The 20,167-nt window shown below is 45.0% G+C and overlaps 1 protein-coding gene across 2 annotated transcripts in view; it reads right to left on the bottom strand.

The window, feature by feature from the left end:
* ZNF827 (zinc finger protein 827) overlaps positions 1 to 20,167 on the bottom strand; it is a 174,523-nt gene that overhangs the window by 10,135 nt on the left and 144,221 nt on the right. For both annotated transcript variants that reach the window (XM_049769979.1, XM_049769980.1), the window contains exons 9-11: positions 10,622 to 10,759; positions 9,065 to 9,236; positions 8,037 to 8,203 (exon numbers count right to left, since the gene is read on the bottom strand). In XM_049769979.1, the coding sequence (XP_049625936.1) occupies positions 8,037 to 8,203; positions 9,065 to 9,236; positions 10,622 to 10,759 (477 nt within the window). The remainder of the gene's footprint in view (positions 1 to 8,036; positions 8,204 to 9,064; positions 9,237 to 10,621; positions 10,760 to 20,167) is intronic.

The following is a 20,167-nucleotide window of genomic DNA, read 5'->3' as shown; positions in this document are numbered from 1 at the left end:
ATAGACATGGCAGAAGAAGAGTTCAGTGAATTTGCAGGTCACAGCCAAATAAAATGAAACTAAATTAAAAAAAAAAAAGGGTCACACAAATGAAATAAACATCCGTGAGAACCAAGGGACAACTTTAGGCACTTAGTCTGATTTAAAAGTCTTGACTGAGTAGGCAGGGTAGAAAAGGTATTTGAAAAGGCCAAAATTCTTTTCAAATTTGAGTATAATCAGAGGCTAGAGTAATAGCACAACAGGTATGATGCTTGCCTTGCACATGGCTGACCCTGCGTTCGATCTCTGGCATCCAATATGGTTCCCTGAGCCCACGAGGAGTGATTCTTAAGCACAGAGTCAGGGGTAACCACCGAGCACTGCCAGGTGTGGTCCAAAAGCAACAACAAAAAAATTGAGTATAATTATAAAACTCATGATCCATTGGAGTTGAGTGAACATCAGACTTAAAGGTGAGCAAATCTATACCCAGAAATCATAATCAAAATGCTCAAAAACAGAAATGAAAGAAGCAGCCAGCAGAAAAGACAACTTGGATAGAAAAATATAAATAAGGAGGAAAGCTGGTTTCTCATTGGAAATGTTTAAAGTTAGAAAAGCATCTTTTAAGTTCCTCAGGTTCTCATCTCACATGTCCCTGTAGAAATGATAGATAAATAAATAAGAAAGCTCATGTTGAATGAAATGATTTTACTCACAGGACCTGGTTTCCATATTGTATGTATTAAAATGTTTTTCACAAACCTAGTGATGACATTGAGAACTTAGTTGTCCTGAAAGAAATGGTCAATCTGAAATTTTATACTCAGTGAAAATATACTGCAACAGTGAAAATCTATTACAAAAAAGAAACAAACAAAAAACCCCCGATATAAAATAGAGGAGGGGCCAGGAATGAAGTTCAGTCATAGAGATGATGCTTCACAAAGGCCCTGGGTTTGATCCATGGTGTCTCTCCCAAATAAAAGAAAAACAGAAAGGTAGAAAGAATTCATCCTCAGCAGGCCTCAATTCTAAGAAATGTTAAAAAGAAATTCTTCAGCCAGAAGAATAATAACAGAAAATGTAATAACATTATCTCCGTAAAATAAAGGAGAGCACTGAAAATGACAACTGCTGGGTAAATACTGAGCTTTTTTAATGTAAATCTCACTAAAACAAGTAAAAGTGATTGTTGACCAATATGACCACAATAACCTAAAGGGAAGGGAGAAATGGAAGGCAGCTCCTGTGAGGATCTTATACAAGTCAGATGGTATTTATCACTTGAAGGTTCTTTGGGATAAACTGGTCATGTTCATTCTAAATCCCAGATGACTAGAGAGTTAAATATTACTCAGGGGACTCATTGTGAAGATGTTAGTTCTCCCCTATACCAATTCAGTGTGACCCCAGAATCTTTCTTTAGAGTCGTACTGGGAGTTTCTGCTTTTCAGTTAAGTTAGTGATTAGACATGAACTGTGATTATAAAAGGAAACAAGAAATCACTAGTGATAACAACTCTTGGAAATGAAAGCCGAAAAGGTAGTTACATCTAACATGTGAAATGACCTGTGATGTTTATCTTCTTTAATTTTATTTTCATACTTTTCTAGAGTGCTATAAATCTCTGAACGAACTAAAAAGAAGTTAGAAGGGAAACATATTTTCCTTTCACGGTGTTTTCAAATCCTGTTTCTTCTAGAACTGCCTTGGTGCACAGGTAATTCTCAGGGCCTCTTAGAATACAAACTAACCTATACTGTTTCTGAAGCTGAACACACCAACAATATATCTTCCCTCAGTGATCTCTGAGAAGGGGTGAACTGTACTTGTGTGATGCAGTCATGGGCAGGGACAGAGCTCAGACACTGTTCTTCCATGTGCGAGGACCTGGCCTATCCAGGGCACTGCATTCCCAGCTGTACCACTGAGATCCCCACACAAAACTTAAAACACCATCCTCCTTTGCTACCAGAAAATAAGTGAAAATGCCATCATTACCAGTTAAAAAAAAAAGGTCCATCATATTGCGTAGACAGACTTTTTCTAGTGCGGATGCTGAATCCTCCATGGGGCTAAACCCATTCTAACCTCCAAGGCTGGTTTTACCTATAGAATAGAGCTAGGGATTATTTTCATTCTGACAATGAAGCCTTTAATTTAATTACCATCTATATGAATACCTTCAAGTACCCTCAAGCTTGGTGCCTTTTTTTTTTTTTTGTGGTTTTTGGGTCACACCTGGCAGTGCTCAGGGGTTACTCCTGGCTCCATACTCAGAAATTGCTCCTGGCAGGCATGGGGGACCATATGGGACGCTGAGATTCGAACCAATGACATCCTGCATGAAAGGCAAACGCTTTACCTCCATGCTATCTCTCTAGCCCTTGGTGCATATTTTTAATAAATATTCAGGTGCCAAGTTGGCCACTTTGGGGGTTTCTTGAGAAAGTAGCCCAGTCCACTCAGTCACTCCCAGATCAAAAACCATCCCCTATGCTCCTCCTCAATTAGTTTTGGCTCTGTTGGTTGGAAGGGTATAAAATATTTCCCATGTTGCTAAAAAAAAACCCCTACACATATTTCCACCCTCAGGTGAACAGGTCTGATGCAGTAGCCATGAAAGATTAATAAACCAAGCCAGTTAGGAGAGTCATAGAGTCAGTGGTTTCTCCCTTGAGCTCTCTCTGCCCCAAAAGCCAGACTGACTTTTCTTTATACTCCCAGTACAAAATCAACCAGGTGGGCTTTTACATATCAAAGGAATAGGTTAAAAGGAAAGAGGAAGATGGGGAAATGCCTTTGTTTTGGGTTAATAGCTGGGTGTCATCTTACAGAAAGGGACCTGTGTGTCCTTGCTCAATGCCACTAGAGAGCACAGGCAATGCAACATAATGTATTTGAGCAGCTGGCTAGAGGAATGAGAGAGAGAGAGGAGAGAAGGGGTGGGGGAGAGAGAGAATAGAGAGAAAGATAGAGAAAGAGAGATCATGACCATGGCATAACACAGTTGGCTCCATGCAGACACCAGGACATACTGGTGTCTTCATACTTCAACATTTTTGGTTTTTGGGTCACATCCAGCAAGGCCTTACTCCTAGCTCTGCACTCAGGGGTCAGTCTTGGTGGGGCTTGGGAAATATATGGGATGCCAGGGTTTGAACCCAGGTCAACCCAAGTAAGGGAATTTGGAACCAATCCTACTTATACCACTTGAGCTCTGTGGCCTTGAACAAGGTGTTAAACTTTATACCTCAAATGATCTTATCAAAAAGTTGGGAGAGAAGCCAGACTGATAAGTGGTTAGGTGTTTGTCTGGCATGCAGCCAACTCAAGTTCAATTTCCTGTATCCCAAATGGTCTCCTGAGCCCCACCAGAAATGATCCCTAAGCACAGAGCTAGAAGTAATCTCTGAGCACTTCTAGGTGTTGCCCATAAACAAACAACCTCCCCAAACCATACCCAATCCAGAACCAATGCACTCTCCCTTATATACATTTTCTATATGTATGCATTAAAATGTATACCCCATATACATTTTATTTATTATATACATTCAGGATTTTATTAATGAATCTATCACTGATATACCTTTTATATAACATGTCATAGTAACAATGACTTTGCATTTTCTCAAGCTGTCTCCCACACTAGCTCTCTGAAAATTCTGACAATGATTACGTGTTAACAGTTTCACATAGTAGCAGCATACTTATGAAATGTTTTATCCCATACTTTGTCAAAATTGAAAGAGCTTCAGCTAGAAATTATTTTCCAGAGGGCCAGAGAGCAAGTACAGAGTTTAAGGTGCTTCCCTCACAATGTGCCGACACCAATTTGATTCTGGGTATATACAGATGGAGAACTAGCTCTTGAGCCCCCTGGGTGGGCCCTATAACTCCCCTACTCAAATACTTGCAATCCACTGGCTGGTATTTTTCCTTTCAATATATTCCCAGAACAGGTCACAGAGCATTGCACTTTCAAGACCTCTGATACCTCCAGAATCCTCAGAGCATACTGCCAGGCTGTGGGACCAATCTGCTTCAAGCAAAAGACCAGGACTGGAGCTCCCTTTGCCAGACGTGCTCGAGACTCTGGAGGCAAGGCAGCTAGCCACTCCTGAACCTACTTCATTTGGCTACTGGGGAAGGTGACTCTCATCTCATCTTATCTTCTTTTCCTTTTCTTTTTCTTCTCCTCCACCCTCCCCTTCTTTCCCTTTCCCTTCCTTTTTGGGGGGTTACATCTTGTGGTGCTCAGGGGTAACTCCTGGTTCTGTGCTGCCTTTGAGGACCATATGGGATGCTGGATCAGGTGCGTACTAGGCAAACTCCCTACCTGCTGTGCTATTGCTCTGGCCTCAGAATCTTTCCTTTATGTTGTGATTCATTTTTATTTCTTTCCTACTCATTTTTTTTGACACATTTGTGTGCCTTTTCTTTGTAGTAAACACATTAGATACTTTTTTTATATAGTTACAGATGCTTTGTTTCAAACCCATGCCTTTTGTGGCAGTTTTGTTTCTTTCCTTTTGCAAATAAAAGACTTTTTTGTGTGGCTCATCTTTGGACTTTTTCTTTCATGATACCTTGTCTAAAATCTCCTCACTGCAAATGGGATCCATGGACTATTTTCTTCAGTGCTCAATGCCTTCAGGTCTGTGAGCCGTGTGGCCCTGATTGGGATCTGTGTGAGGCACCCTGTGAGATTCTGGGGCCAGAGTGATAGCACAGCAGTGAGGGCATTTACCTTGCACACAGCTGACTTAGGTTTGATATCTAGCATCCCATAGAGTCCCCAAAGCCAGTGCAGAACCAGGATTAACCCCTGAGTGCTGCTGGATGTGGATGTGGCCCCAAAAGAACTAATCAGATTATGCACTGCCATTTAGAGAACCCTGAAAAAGTGCTGCAAAATTTAGATTGTTTTCAGCAGGGACAAGGAGTTGGAGAGGGAGACAGAGGAGAAGGGGTCCCTGTAGAGACACTTCTAAACACAGCAGGTCCTCTGGTTCCCCAACTATCAGTCCAAGAGGTCTAGAAGTACAGTAGCCAATTAGGAACAAAAAAAAGACAGAGATCTTGGAGGAGTCCAAATAAAAATTTGCTCTTGCAATAAAGTTCACCAAGGTGCAAAGGAAGTACTGCAGTTTCTCAAGAGACAGAAATGGGAAGTGCCTGACTGGTGACAAGTTTCTAGGATAAGAAACTTTTGGCCGGGCCGGGTGGTGGCGCTAAAGGTAAGGTGCCTGCCTTGCCTGCGCTAGCCTTGGACGGACCGCGGTTCGATCCCCCGGTGTCCCATATGGTCCCCCAAGCCAGGAGCAACTTCTGAGCACATAGCCAGGAGTAACCCCTGAGCGTTACCGGGTGTGGCCCAAAAAACCAAAAAAAAAAAAAAAAAAAAAAAAAAAAGAAACTTTTGGCCCTATCTGGTGTCTGTGGCAGAAAATCCAGGGCCTCAATAGAATCCTGACATTCAGTGAGATTCATTGTAGCATGGATTCTAGAATCTAGAACTTTCCTCTAGTCCAATAGACTTCACCCAGAAATGAGAGAAATAGGTAGCACAAGCTAAGCAATTTATTGTTGCTTTTGCCACACCTAGCAGCACTCAGGTTACTCCTAGCTTTGTGCTCACAAATCACTCCTGGTGGTGCTCGGGGAACCATATGGGATGCTGGGATTGAACCTGGGTTGGCCATGTGCAAGGCAAATGCCCTTCCTGATGTGCTATCACTCTTGTCCCATAAATAATTTGTTTGTTTGTGTGGTAGCATACCCAGCAATGCTTCAGAGCTTTCTCCTAGTGCCACACTCAGGAATCACTCCTGGCATTGGTCGGAGAACTTATGGGATTCGGGGAGTTGACCACAAGGCAAGCACCCTCCTCACTATGTTGTCAAGCCAACCCTTGAGTGATTTCTTTTCTCAGCATGCACAGGAGGCTGGGACATCGACCTAGGTAAGCTCCTATTCCAGGAAAACACATTGTTGTACAAAATCAGTGCACAGATTGCTGTACAGCCTGTATTGTATAGCACACAGATTGCCTTCTTTCATCACTAAAATATACGTTGTGTTAATTCAGATGAGCATATCTGGGCCATCTTCAAACGCCTAAAAAAAGCAAGTAAAGACAAAAAGAGATAATGTGAAATTGCTATTTATTAGCTTTTAGTAGGAGCCAACAAGCTATCACCCTTTGGTCAACTCTGGCCCAAGTCTTTGTAAATAAAGTTTTACTGGAACCCTGCCCACCACCACTCTGCTGATTTGCACAATGTCTGTGATATCTTCCATATCCCCAAAGCAGAGCTCAGTCATGGGGACAGAAGTTCTGACAGTATAAAATATTTACTGACTGGTCCCACTAGCAATCGAAAGTAAACCCCTGGAGCCGGAGAGATAGCATTGAGGTAAGGCATTTGCCTTGCATGCAGAAGGATGGTGGTTTGATTCCCGGCATCCTGTATGGTCCCCTGTGCCTGCCAGGGGCGATTTCTGAGCATAGAGCCAGGAGTGACCCCTGAGTGCTGCCGAGTGTGACCCAAAACACAAAAAACAAACAAACAAACAAACAAACAAACAAACAACCAAAGAAAGTAAACCCCATAGTAGATTTCACTCTTGGCTTTCTGTGGTTCCCAAAGGAGAATCTTCTTCCCAGCCAAACAAGGAGTGTCCTCCACCTTGGAGGGAGCAAGGTGCATGTCCTTAGCTGTCACATTAGTAGATAAGCATGTTTCACTGCTACTAGTGATGGAAACTCAATGACCACAAAGTTCACCTTTTTACGAGCCAATTGTCTCTCATTTCCCTCCAGTTGGGGCTGATGGAGGAGGGTTGGGCTCAGGCATGCTTGGGGTGGGAGGGTGCGAATGGGAATTTAACAGGGGGAAAAAGAATGCCTGAAAAAATGATGGAGGTGGAAGACACTGTGAAATGCTGGAGTGAACAACACAGTTTCTATGTTGGTTTACCAGATTCCCTGCTAATATAGTTACATTCAGATGATCCACAATGATACCTGCTTACTTCGCCACACAGTTTTAACTCGACTGACCCACACAAACCACTCTGTTACTGGCACCACAAAGAGCCTCAGATACCCTACAAAGGGGCATCACCACTCTCAAAACAAGTTTTATTCTTCAGAGTAAAACTCAGGGCAAGTTTTCTACTCCAGAGAGAAGAAAATGCAGGACCTGAGCAGGCCCCAGGGCTGCAGTCAGCATTCTGGTGGCTTGGAATTTGTAAGCATTGCAGCTGGGAGTACGGGGGCACTCCTTATAACTGCTGCATGACTCCTTGAGGCCGGCAGCATCTGGAACAGCCAAGAAGACCTGGCTTTCTGCATGGGGGGGGGGGGTCACAATTGAACAGAAGAAGCTCCCCAGGTTGACAGAAGCTTGAACTAAGTAGGGTGTGTTGGGCCCAGGCTAGCCTGGAGGAGACTTGGGCTTGGGGAAGTTTCCCTGTCCAGAGGGGCCTCATATCATCTTGGTGTCCTGGGCAGGGAAATCGGCTGTAGGAAGAGCTGGAATCACCCTGGCACAGCAGATAGGTCATGCCAGCTTCTGCCAGGCACCGTGTGGGACACTCAGCAGAGCTGTACTCCCTCAGGAGGGCTGGTCAGGAGCGATGAGGAAAAGATAACCTGTCACACCTGCTGCAAGTCAAATGCCTTAACCAACGCCCATGTTATATCTCAGTTCCTTCTGGGCTTTATTTTAAAAATTCCAAGGAAGGCACAAGGCAACCAAATATCTACCACTGACCCCAGGGAGCTGCTAGAAAAGAGGCTTAGAAGAGGGCTAGGCTTCAGCTGGGTGATAAAAGACAGGTCCTTGTGATGACAATGACCAGTAAGCCAAAAGCTCTGCAACTCAGAACCCAGAACTCCATCAGCTTTTGCATCCCCAAAGCTTTGTCAGGTAATGGGATTCTCTGGCAAAAGGAAATGGGACCTCCAGAGGATTGTGGGCATCAGTGCTGGGTGGCCAGGACCAGGCAGAGATCAGGGGGAGCAGTGTGAGGGGCTCACCTGTGTGCTTGGTACCAATGTGGGCCTTGATCTCGGCTTCCTCCATGGTGACGAAGTCGCAGGCCGTGCAGCAGATGGAGAACATCCACTGCTCCTTATCCACGTGCAGTGACATGTGGCTGACGAACTGCATGTTGAGCTCTGTCTCAAAGCCACACACATGGCAGCTGGAGGAGGGTGGAGAGAAGAGTGAAAAACCTTTTGGGTGGGGAAACCACCCGAGTAACCAGGACAGTGATTTTTTTAGGCATTCTTCTTCCCCACCCAAAGAGGTTGTTCTAGAATATTCTCCTGCCTTCGTGGATGCCTCTGGTGAGTCTGGTTCCCAAGCCAAGCAGAAGAAGAGCCAGCATAACGTGACAATCTTGTGCACACGGACCCAGAGCTAAATAATTATTGAACTAATTAAAAACTACAGACTCCAGATGCTGCCACACCTAACGGACGCCTTGGGGCCCAGAGAGATGCGGGGCAGCCAAGACACGTGCGGTGCAGAGTCTTTGTACCCTACAACCAGCAAGGCTCCTGGGAAGGGGCGCTGGCATCTTTTCTCCAGCTCAAGAGGCCCTGCGTGAGCACAGATGTGGTGGGGAGGCTACTTCCAGACACAGAGGCCATTGACAACACATGGGCTCTGCACCCCAGAGATGCTCTGTGTCAAAGCGAGTTTCCACTCAGTTCCAGGTCTATCTATTGGGCATGATCAGTTGCAGGGTCTGATGCATGGACAACATATGACAACTGGAACAATCACTGTTCAAGGCTGTATTTGGAAAACAGTGAGATCTCGTGACTGCCATGGCTCTTCCCAGGGCACCCTGAGCTTTCTCTCCTGGCACAACTTCCTGAGAACTCCCAGGAAGAAGCCAGTAGCTTGGCTAAGAGTGTGGGAGCCTCTTGCTATATGGATCTAAGTGGATCCTCATAGAGTCTCCAGACCCACAGCCTGTACCATATCCCTGCAAAGAGGAGGTCCTCCTTGGGTCATGCCCCCCCCCCCATGATGCTAGGAGCACCCAGCAGCTCACCTGTAGTAATAGGGGTGCTTCTTCCCATCCCCGCCTTCGGAGGTAACGGCACTGACTATGTCCTCGGCGTCCGTGCTCACCAGCTTCACTGAGTGTACAGTCAGGTGCTGATTCAGGTTCGCACGGCACTTAGCAGCATACGGGCACAAGTGGCATTTATATTTTCTTTCCTCTGAGGAGAGAGAACAAGAATCCACTCCTAACCACTCTCCAGTGGGAGATCTCACCCAGCCCCTATAGGAGAGACCACTTTGGGGTAACCAGGAGTGAATGAATGACCCAGGGTTCATTTCAACGCTGGTGGCAAAAGGAGCTAGGAATATGGAACTGCCTTTGCCCAGGAAGTCACACTTAGGAGCTCATTTTCTTTATTTAAAAGAACAAGGGCCTGGAGTGATAGTACAATGTGGAGGGTGCTTGCCTTGCATGAAGGCAACTAGGTTTAATCTCTGGTATCCCATATCCGTGAGCACTGTCAGGAATGATTCCTGAGTGCAGAACCAGGAATAAGACCTGAGTATCACTGGATATGGGCCCAAAACAGAGAGAGTGAGTGAAAGAACAAAATTTGTTGTTTAGGGGGACACCCCAGCAGTGCACACAGCATTCTCTTGGCACTGTGCTTGGGGAACCATATGCAGTGCTTGATCAACCATGTGCAAGACAGCACCTTATCCTCTATGCTGCCTGTCCTGTGTGTTCACTTGGAAGGTTAAAAGAAAGGTACAAGGCAACCAAACCATCAGTATTTCCCCTGTACACTTACAGGCCCTAATTCCTGATAAGGGAGGTCCCAACCTAAGAGACTTGAAAAAGAACATGGTGAGGGCCAGGTCAGCCCTGCTTACAGTCAGGTCTAGCTCTGGAATCCAGAACCAGCAGGACTGAACTCCAGACCAATTAGCACTATCTGGGGTGTCCCCTTCCAAACAGGCAAGAAATATTTCTAAATTGATCTCTTTTTACAGGGAATCAGTGGGAATCCCCCTGAGAAGATGGAACCAATGGTGGGGGTGTAGCTCCTATACCTATAAGACCAGAGAGCATGCTAAGAGTTTGGGGTTTCACCTGGATAGATGAGAACATGCCTCCTTGAACTTTTGAGTTCTTCCAGGACACACACACACACACACACACACACACACACACACACACACACACACACACACACACACGCACGCACATGCACACGCACACACACACACTTGACAGAGCGTTAACTGAGCTTTCTTCCTTCTTTTTATTTGGGGGGGTTGTAACCCATGGTGTAAGGACCATATGGGGTACTAGGGATAGAACTTGGGTTGAACCCCTTTCCTCAATGTCTTATTCAAATTTCCTTAACTTTTTTAATTTTTGAAGGGCTCTTTGGATATTGGTAATGCCAACTCCAGGTCATACAATGAGCACAGAAACATTTGTCTGTTCTGTCATGAATCAGGGCCAGCTATGGGGTTTCAGGGCCTTATACAGTTTCCAAGACAGGCATTCATACCCGCAAAGAAACCCAGCTTCTGAGTCACTGGGAAGCTGTGGCATGGACAGAGCTGGACTCACCTGTGTGCAGTGAGAGATGCCGGGATAGTGTCTGCTGTCGGCCAAACACTTTCCCACACACGTCGCAGGGGAAGAGCTGGTCGTTGAATTTCCAAGATGGCAACCCATTCCCAGCCTCTAGCACAATCTTCTCTGTTTCTGGGCCCCAAAAGAGAAAGCACCATGAGTGTCACAAAGGCAGGCGAGAACACACACCAGTGACTGAGAGATTCAGGACTTTGGCCAAAGCCTCCTTCTCAAGACTGGCTGGTCTGTGCACAGTGACCAGGTTTATCAGGTCTCCCAGATGCTCCTGGATGTTGCATGGCAGTGGCTTTCAGTGCCAGTTGACAACCTGCTATCTTACATCAGAACAGACAGCCCCCTAATCCTCACTGAGGCTGGCATCTGCTCTGCCACTGTACCAAAGGGACACAGTCTGAATGTGTTGAAGGAGTGGCTTGTTCAACCTCCAGAAATGGAAACTAGACATGAGACCAAAAATCGTGACAGGAGAATTGAAGTTTGATGTCAGAATGAATGGTGGCTCCCATGAAAAACTTTCACTGCCCTCACTGCCCTCAGAAAGAAAAAGATGGGATCCATGTCCTAGTTGTGCAGTCTTTCACGAGAACCTTATGTTACACAGACACCACAATGACCTGATACTCAGAAGACGTCTGTGAGCCTCCCTCATTCCCCAAGAGGAGAAGGCAGCCACCTTCAAATGGCCCTCATCTTGGACTTCCAGCTTCCTAAGCTGGGAAAGGGCAGTTTCACTGGTTTCCAAGCCATCCCAGCTGTGGGATTTTAGTCAACCACCTCAAGGGATTAAAACTCTCCTCTAAGTTCTCTAAGGCAAGAGAGCCATGAGAATTGCCTACAAGCCCTATCAGGTTATCAGTACACTAATCTAGTTGGGGGGTAGGAGTGACATGAGAGGACAAGGGTACTGTCATTTTGGACATTTGTTATTTTCTTGAAGAGTATATACAATTACTTCAAATTTTCTCCTCTTCCCTCCCTGAATTGGCATTGACTATATAAACATTCCTCTACAGTAATATAAAAAGAAGAAAAGAGGGGTGATGGAGAGAACCCAGGTGTGTGTGTGTGTGTGTGTGTGTGTGTGTGTGTGTGTGTGTGTGTGTGTGTGTGACACTAACATTTGCTGGGAACACTAAAAGACCATTACGCCTCCCTCACTTTGTAGAATAGGCCCAATGATTCATTGTGTTAATGCCTTGTCCTTTGCCTCAGTAAATTATTGTGACTCTTGGGGTAGCACGGGGTGACTGCAGAGAACGGGAGATCATTCTGTGAGCATTAGATGGTGGACAGGCTTTCCAAAAGCTGCAGGTTGCCCAAAGGGTCAGTGCAGTGGGCAAAGATATCACAATAAGGCACTTTCTTTACAGTTCCCTTCATGTGGGAAAGAGCTGTCCCCCCAACACATGGACACAGGCATCCACTTCTAGTTGGGAGTCCCCCAGATTAATGTTCATTCACAGGCAGATCTGACAGCCAGTGGGTGCCAAGCAAAACAGCTGCCAAGACAAACTTGAGCTTGCAGGTGGAAGGACGGTGAAATTGCATTACTATTTGCTTGAGGGCACCTGCCATTGAGCCCAGCACTGATAAGGCCCATCGATTGATTTATCTGTGTTTGTTAAAACATGGCTCTTGGCGCTGAAGGAAAACGTCTTCTTATAAGAGCCAAGAATGTGCGACAGTTGGGAAGGGACAGGATTGAGGCAGTGTGGAAAGGCTAGAGTGAGGCCAAGGCCTCTGGCAGGTTGTGGACAGGAACAGTTCTCAGATAACCACTGTGATGGCCATTTCTACTGTGCAGAGAAGAGGGGATCTTAGCCATTCCCATTAAGTGTGTCATGAAAACAATACCATATAAAGATGCAAAAAAAAAAAAAAAAAAGATAGCCCAACTAGATTAGTTGACCATCCCCATTCCTGGTGAATAGTATTGATTTAATAAAGAAAGGCAGTTCTGGCTTTTGGATCAGGCAGAGATTATTTCCTTACTGGCTTGATTTATTAATCCTTTGCAGCTACCTTTATTCTCCAGACCCATCTGTATGGGGGTCAGAAACACGGTGTATGGGGAGACCTCACAATGCACGGGAATTTATTTTACAGATGGCAGTAATTTGTTTTGTTTTGAAGGCCACTCTCAGCAGTGTTCAGGGACCCCATGGGATGCTGGGAATGAACTGGGTTGGCCACATGCAAAACGAGCACTCTATCATTCCAGTCCCAGGAGGAAAATTCTCAGGTAGTTTTTCTCTTTTTGATTGCTAATAAATTTTGGCCACAGAATCAATATGCATGTATGTCCCTGTTTCCACATCAAAGATCTCTCTAGAAGTGTCAACCGAGTCCCCTCTCACCAGGATCCATGCAAAACCCTCCTTCAGCACCTCCTGCTGCTGCTGGCCTCTCTCTCCAAAAGCCATTCCCTCCTTCCTGATTTCAGAATGATCTTTCCATGTCTTATTCTCAAGGCCAGACACTTTCACATGACTCGTGAGGTTCCTCAGATTTTGGCTCCATGTCCACACTCCATTTCACCTTACATCCCATAGACACTCAGAGCTCATAGAATCCCTTTAGCCTCAGAGTTTGGCATGAGACTATCGGCACCATCACTGCAAGTGGGTCCCACACCCCTGGGCATTCCTTTGACCTGGCCAGGCTCAACACACTTTCCAGTCCCTTTGCTAACATCATCTCCTGGGTCCCCAACTTCCTGGTAGCTAGGATGTATCATTTGTGCCCTTTGGGTCCCAAAGCATTCCCATGGATACTTGTAGTGTGTCACTGAACCTCTTATAAGTGTTGCTCACACATCTTTGATGTTTCAGAAACACCTTCATAGAAAGTAGTGACCCAGGCCTATAGGTGAACAGGCTCCAGAAATGCACTGCTGCGTTTCCCTCCCTGTGAAATGGTCTCAGTGATGGAAGAGGCCTTGGCTTCAGCCATCCATTACTTGTTACTGATGAGCACTAGTAGTTCGACGTGAGGCATGAGGTGGTATGGGATCCACAGTATGTGTGTCTTCTGAGCATTACATAAGTCTGAGGGCCTGAAGAAAAGGTTCCAGGTGAGCCAGGGCATGAAACATTATTTTCATTTTGTGATGGGAAGGACGGAGGCCTGGACGTTGCATTAGTTGGGGTTTATGGCCAATTCAGGGTGAAAAATAAGGATACTTACCTTTGAAATAGGGGTTTTAACTCACCCCTAGAATACTGTGATATAATGATTTTATTAGTGGAAATGTTTGCAGTCCCGAGTCCTACCCCCAAGGGAGCTATATACCAACTTCACCCCAATAACGGAAAGTCCCAAGGTTGTTCTTTTCCAGATGAAACTTGCTGGCAGATGCTGCTTATCGGTTCATCTGACAGCAGTTTTCACTTTTCTTTTCTGCCTGCCTATTCTCATCACAGTAGCTGCTGGAAGGCCAGGCACTGAAGTTCTTTCTGGTCCATGGGAAGACCTCTGCTTTCCAGATGGAAAGGAAGTATAGGCTGGGTCCTCAGCAGTGTTCTTGTAGCTGAGTGAATGGCAGCAGCCACCACCCACTTTATTTCGTGAGGAAAATATACGTTTTAGTTTCCATTACTGTTAGCTGGGTTTTCTCTTAGGACTTCCCCAACTCACTGACTTTCCTCACCAATCCCTTATTTGCTTCAGTACTCTTGGTCTTAGGCCTAGATGTCAGGGTCTGAAGCCTGATGAGCTTTATGGCTTTTTAAAAATCCCCCATTCAGGGCTGGAGAGATAGCATGGAGGTAAGGCGTTTGCCTTTCATGCAGAAGGTCATCGGTTCGAATCCCGGCGTCCCATATGGTCCCCTGTGCCTGCCAGGAGCGATTTCTGAGCACGGAGCCAGGAAAAACCTCTGAACACTGCCGGGTGTGACCCAAAAACCACACACACACACACACAAAAAAAAAAAAATCCCCCATTCAAGCGTTCTACAGAGATTCACATTCATGGCCAAGAGCAAGACACGAGGAAAATTTATCTTAATGAACCTCTTTTGTTCTGTTAAAAGAAAAAACCCCAAACCCCAAACCCCAACCCAAACCCAAACCCCATCTTTAAAAACATTTCTTTTAGGTTAAGGTTTTACTTTCAAAATAGCCCCCCCCCAATTAAACCTAAAATAGAAAAGAAAATGGTTCATTTCACCCCCAGCTTTAAAGTCAGTTCCAACGCCTCTCAGAAGCCTGGATGCACATAGCTTTAAAACGTTGCTCTTCTTCCTTCCAGTTCCACACTCCTCCGCAATGATTTCATTAAAGCTCCGTGAATGTTACTTAAGATGGCCTGAATTTAATTTAGAGCAAAGTACTTGTCCAATGAGAACAGTTTCTCATACAGTTCCAGATAATTTAGTCCCTTCCAGAGCATCTCATTCTTACCCTTTCATTCCTGGGACCCCAGGATGGTTTCCATGAATTTCGGGCTAGTCAGTGTTACCTTCATCTTTTTTCATCCCTTTCTGCCTTGAGTGTTGTCTGGAGCAGTTCCTGTGCCCCAAACAAATTATTCTTTCATTCTATTTTATTTAATTGAGTTTTTGATTTTGAAATCAAACATGTCAGGCAAGTGCCCTATTGCAGAACTAAGATGCAGGCTATTAAATTTTCTGGGATGTGTAATTATTACTCAAAAAGCTTGGTATGGCTCATAATTTCAGGAGGCTGAACCTCCTACTTCCCTTTTTTGCCACACCCCATTATACTCAGAGCTTTCTCTTGGCTCTGTGCTCATGGATCCTGGCAGTCCATGGGGAACCATATAGGGTGCAAGGAATCGACCCTAGGTCAGTTGTTGGTAAGGCAAATGGCCGGCTGTGCTCAGGGCTGATTGCTGATTCTGTACTCAGGCAGGGATCACTCCTGGCAGGTCTCTGGGATTGAACCCGGGTTGACTGCATGCAAATACCCTATCTGCCGTATTATTAAAAGCTCTGGCCACCACTCCACAGCTCATTAAGTGAGCAATTGTCATACATGTATGACCTGTCACAGTCAGTTTAAATAAAAGAAGAAATCTGGCCCTGGATTTCTCCAGAAGAAGCAAACAGCCAAGACCTGGTAGCCTAACTACTGATCACACAGGACAAGAGCACCTCAGGGAATTTCTCTAAGTTCCAAACATAGAGTCACAGCCAGAATCTAGGTCAACCCATGTCTGTCATCTCGAGGTAACCTGACCTTAAAAAGACCCACTGGGAATGGGAATGTTGCTTTTAGATTTTCCTTCAACTTGTAGTTCCCAAATCAGCAGAAGCTAATCAATGCAATTAAATAAATGAGACATCCACGTGGCTAGGCTCACATGGCTAAATTCACAGACCCGTGAGCCTCACATCGGGAAAAGGGAGCTGGGGTACAGGGAAGTGGCTTTCCTGGGCACACAGGGAAATAGTGTGGTGAGTGTCCTGCCAGCAACTCAGAATGGAGATGGCCTCTCTCTGAACAATGATGGCTGGGTTCAGTCTTAGCAAATGCCCATGGGATGCTCAGTGCCGGGACACATAAATCTGTTAGGAAACCATCTGTGTCCCTTCTGTGGCTTCCTGGCAGACACTGCTGACTGCCTACTTGGGGCCACAGAGCGAGAGGGAGCTTTCAGAGATGCCTGGTCCATTTGCAGTGGTATAAGCTGTGAACTGTACACTGTGATCTGGTCAATGAGACAGACAGAGGTGGAGCTGCTGGAAGGCACCGTCCACCCTTGATAAAGAAACAAAGGTCCTGAATAAGGATTTTCTCTAGGCTTTCTCCTTGGACATCAGTGCCAGGATGGCTAGATTTATCTCCTTTCCATCATCATTCTCCCTCTCTCCCTCCCTCCCTCCCTTCCTCCCTCCCCTCCTTCCTTCCTTCCTTCCTTCCTTCCTTCCTTCCTTCCTTCCTTCCTTCCTTCCTTCCTTCCTTCCTTCCTTCCTTCCTCCCTCCCCCCTCCCTCCCTCCCTCCCTCCCTCCCTCCCTCCCTCCCTCCTTCCTTCCTTCCTTCCTTCCTTCCTTCCTTCCTTCCTTCCTTCCTTCCTTCCTTCCTTCCTTCCTTCCTTCCCTCCCTCCCTCCCTCCCTCCCTTTCCTTCCTATTCCTCCCCCCGCCCTCCCCTTTCCTTTCTTTGTTTCTGGGCCACAACTGGCTTTGTTGACTGTACTGATACACCAACTCCTGCCCCTGTGCTCAGGTAGCACCTCTGGCAAGGCTAAGAGAATCATATGGGGGTTCCCTTATGGTTCAACTGGGTGGTTGAATCCAGATCAGTTGCAGGCAATGCAATTCCCTTCCTGTTCCTCCTGGTTCTAAACTCCTAGTGTTGGGGAACCTCAGAGCTCCACTTGGTTCAATGATGTGGATAGACTGAATTCTAACAGCGAAAAGCTGCAAGTGTCTAGTTTTCATCCCATTTGGGCAGCTTATCTCATTTTACAAAATGCCCAGAGTTTGTCAGAAGCACATGAAAGAGAGATTGTCTGCTGAGAACAAGAGTCATAAACCCCTAAATAACATGCTGAATCAGATGAACTCAGAAAGCTCTGCTTCTGAATTCTGGGGGACCCTGTATTAGCATTTCCAATTCAGACAAGGAGTATCAGTCCCTGAGAGCAGACTGTGAATCCAAGGCCTCCCACTGGTCTAAACCTCCCAAGTCTATACACTTAACCACTCACTACATTCAGTTACAGAACTAGCTCTATTGCAAGAGCAAAGAAGAAATTCTAAGGGTCTGATCCCTTTGGCCAGAAACATCTGCTACACTCTGGTTTGCTTCCTTGGGGATGTTCCTGTACTCATCAATCCCAAACAAGAACAACCTATGGCTGCATCCACTAAAAGGGGGCTCTGCAGGGACATCCCATTGTCTGTCTCGGGACCTTGATGGGACTCTGAGCTTTGTTTCTCTTACCTGGTTCCTCTTAGCTGCTACATGTCAGAAATATGAGCACCAATGCCTGGAGCCATAGCACAGTAGGTTGGTGCTTGCTCTGTATGTGGCTGACCCAGGTTCAATCCCCAGCATCCCGTAGGGTCCTTCAAGCCTTGCCAGAAGTGATCTCTGAGTGCAGAGCCAGGAACAAGAATAAGGCCTGAGCACTGCCAGGTTTGGCCCCAAAACCAACACACATACACACACACACACACACACACACACACACACACACACACACACACAATATGTCAAATTTGATTGTAAAACTAAGGTCCACTTTCCTTTGCACCAAAGTAAGATCTGTTATTGTCTGTTCTTTGACCTCTTCCCAATGAAAAAGAAAATACCATTCAAGCATATAATTCTTCTGTATTACGAAAAAGAGAAGCTCTATATCCCAAAGGAATTTCTTCTTTGTTATCTTGGTTGTTGTTGATGAAGTACTCGACATTAATGAGTAAATGAAGGAAGAAACAAACTCAAGAAAACAGTATATCATTATTATGAATGAATTTACATTTTCTAAGATTTGAAAATTCAGATGTCTGAGTGTAGTAAAATGTACAGTCTACCAACTCTTAATATCATACAGTGCACCCCACTTTTGGAGTGGTTAAACTTATTTTATATGCTGCTGTTTAAATTCTGGTCATGGCCATTTTCATATATTACTCAAACCCCCAAGAGATTGTGTAGTGCTCTTCACAAAGATCAAAATCCAATGGTCTTCTCAATTATTCTACTCCTCTTTTCTTATGGACAAGCCTTGATCATATCGTCCAGTCCTTGAAAGATTTCTAAATTTCCTTAAAGTCCTTATCAGCTCTCCGCCACTGTAATATTCTTGGGTGACTATATCCAGTTTCAAATTTTCAGCCTTCTCTCTCAGCTCTTGACCTATTGAAGCCTGTACGAGCAGAAAATACAACTTTGGTTCTGCCTTTCTCCTGACCTTGGGTTTTAGCACATTTTAATACAAGTTATGTGAGTTGGTGGCAAACTTGATGCTTTAAGGCAACACCAACACAAAGAAATATTCTTGTGATTAAGCAGGGAGAGATGTTTTGGTAATGGTGGTGATTTTTGATTTTGGTTTATGGAAGACTTCCCTAGCCACCCCCCCCCCCCCATACACACACATCCCAATTAGGTCATCAAAGACACAGATTGAGGGAATATCTTGTGTCAGGGGCAAGAGAATATTAGTATGTCCCTGGAAAAAGATGTTACAGAGATGGCCAATAATGATAGTGACAATTTGTTATGATCATAACAAGTACCTCAAGAGGCAACATTTCCTTTCTTTGAATCAATACAACAGGCCATCTCTACAATAATACCACTGTCAATAATTTGAGTATCAATGCATTTTCTTTATTGGAGAAGAAAGTGGTGGATTCAGAGTGGGCTGAGGTGGGATCATCTACATATAATTAGCTAAAAATCAGTCATGACTGACTTCATCCTTCCATTGTTCCAAGGATGGTGCTCAGGAAAAATGCTTTTCTCCTCTCATTTAATCAAACACAGTGAAAGGTGCCATCTGCTATGAGCAGTCCCATATTTAACTGCCCCCATCCTATACTTTTTAACATTCTTGTAATTCCCCAGGACCACAGAATTTTGCTCCAGAGATTAGACTCACTGAGAGTAAGATAATGAGTAATATCAAAGGAAAATGGTCAAACACAAGACACAGATCAGCCAGACCCCTCAGTTCGATCCTTGAATTCTTTGCAACACTCTTATTAATGAATAAGGAATTCAAAGAGCCTTTTTAAGCCTAAGACTCAGTTTCCTATAAAACCCTCCATAACAACGAGCCATATTTAACTTAGTCCTATGCTAAGTTCCTCCCCATCTGGGAAGTTCTTTCTTCTTCTCCTCCACTTTCTAATACACTTTCCTACAGTTTGAGTATTTTAGGAACCTGGAAATCAGGGAAGAACTGAGACCCACTTTACTGCTACATGATGACAGGAATGGGTCTCCTAACTCTTCTCATTTTCTTTGTCTTCTCTCTCATTTAGAATGTTCCTAAATGGCAAGGTTCTAGCCTCACAGCTGGCATTATGACACAAATGGTATTATGACTGCCATCATTTCATCTAGTCTCAGTCCTCAGGCAAGAGAAATCAAAATCCAGAATGACCAAGGAATTAAGTAAGCTAGAGAACCAGGACTTGAAGCCCAGGAGAGAAGCATCTGCTGGGATGATCTGGGGTGGCTCTGGTCTTTGTGAAGGACCTGCCATTTCTGTGTCAAAGGTAAAAAAGACAGAGGGCTGTTGGCATGAAGATCTTTGCAGGTGGATGTCCCAACCAGACCTCAGGACCATTTGGCTTCCAAGGAGCTAAGATCATGTGCTTCATTTCTCCTTGTTCTAGGGAGCAAGTGTCCCCGACTTTTAAGGCCCCAGATGAAAAGACAGCATTCTCATTGACCCTGAACACCAAATAATCCCTGTTGAAAATAGACTGTGTTACAATGGGAAGATCTGCTGTCAATTTAATCCTACTCCAAAAATGTACCCTATCAGGAAAGGGGCTCAAGAGTTAAATTTGGATGGAGAAGTTAGGGCATT

Source organism: Suncus etruscus, chromosome 3, assembly GCF_024139225.1.
Source record: "Suncus etruscus isolate mSunEtr1 chromosome 3, mSunEtr1.pri.cur, whole genome shotgun sequence".
NCBI lineage: Eukaryota > Metazoa > Chordata > Mammalia > Eulipotyphla > Soricidae > Suncus > Suncus etruscus.
This window is presented reverse-complemented; position numbering and strand designations above follow the sequence as displayed.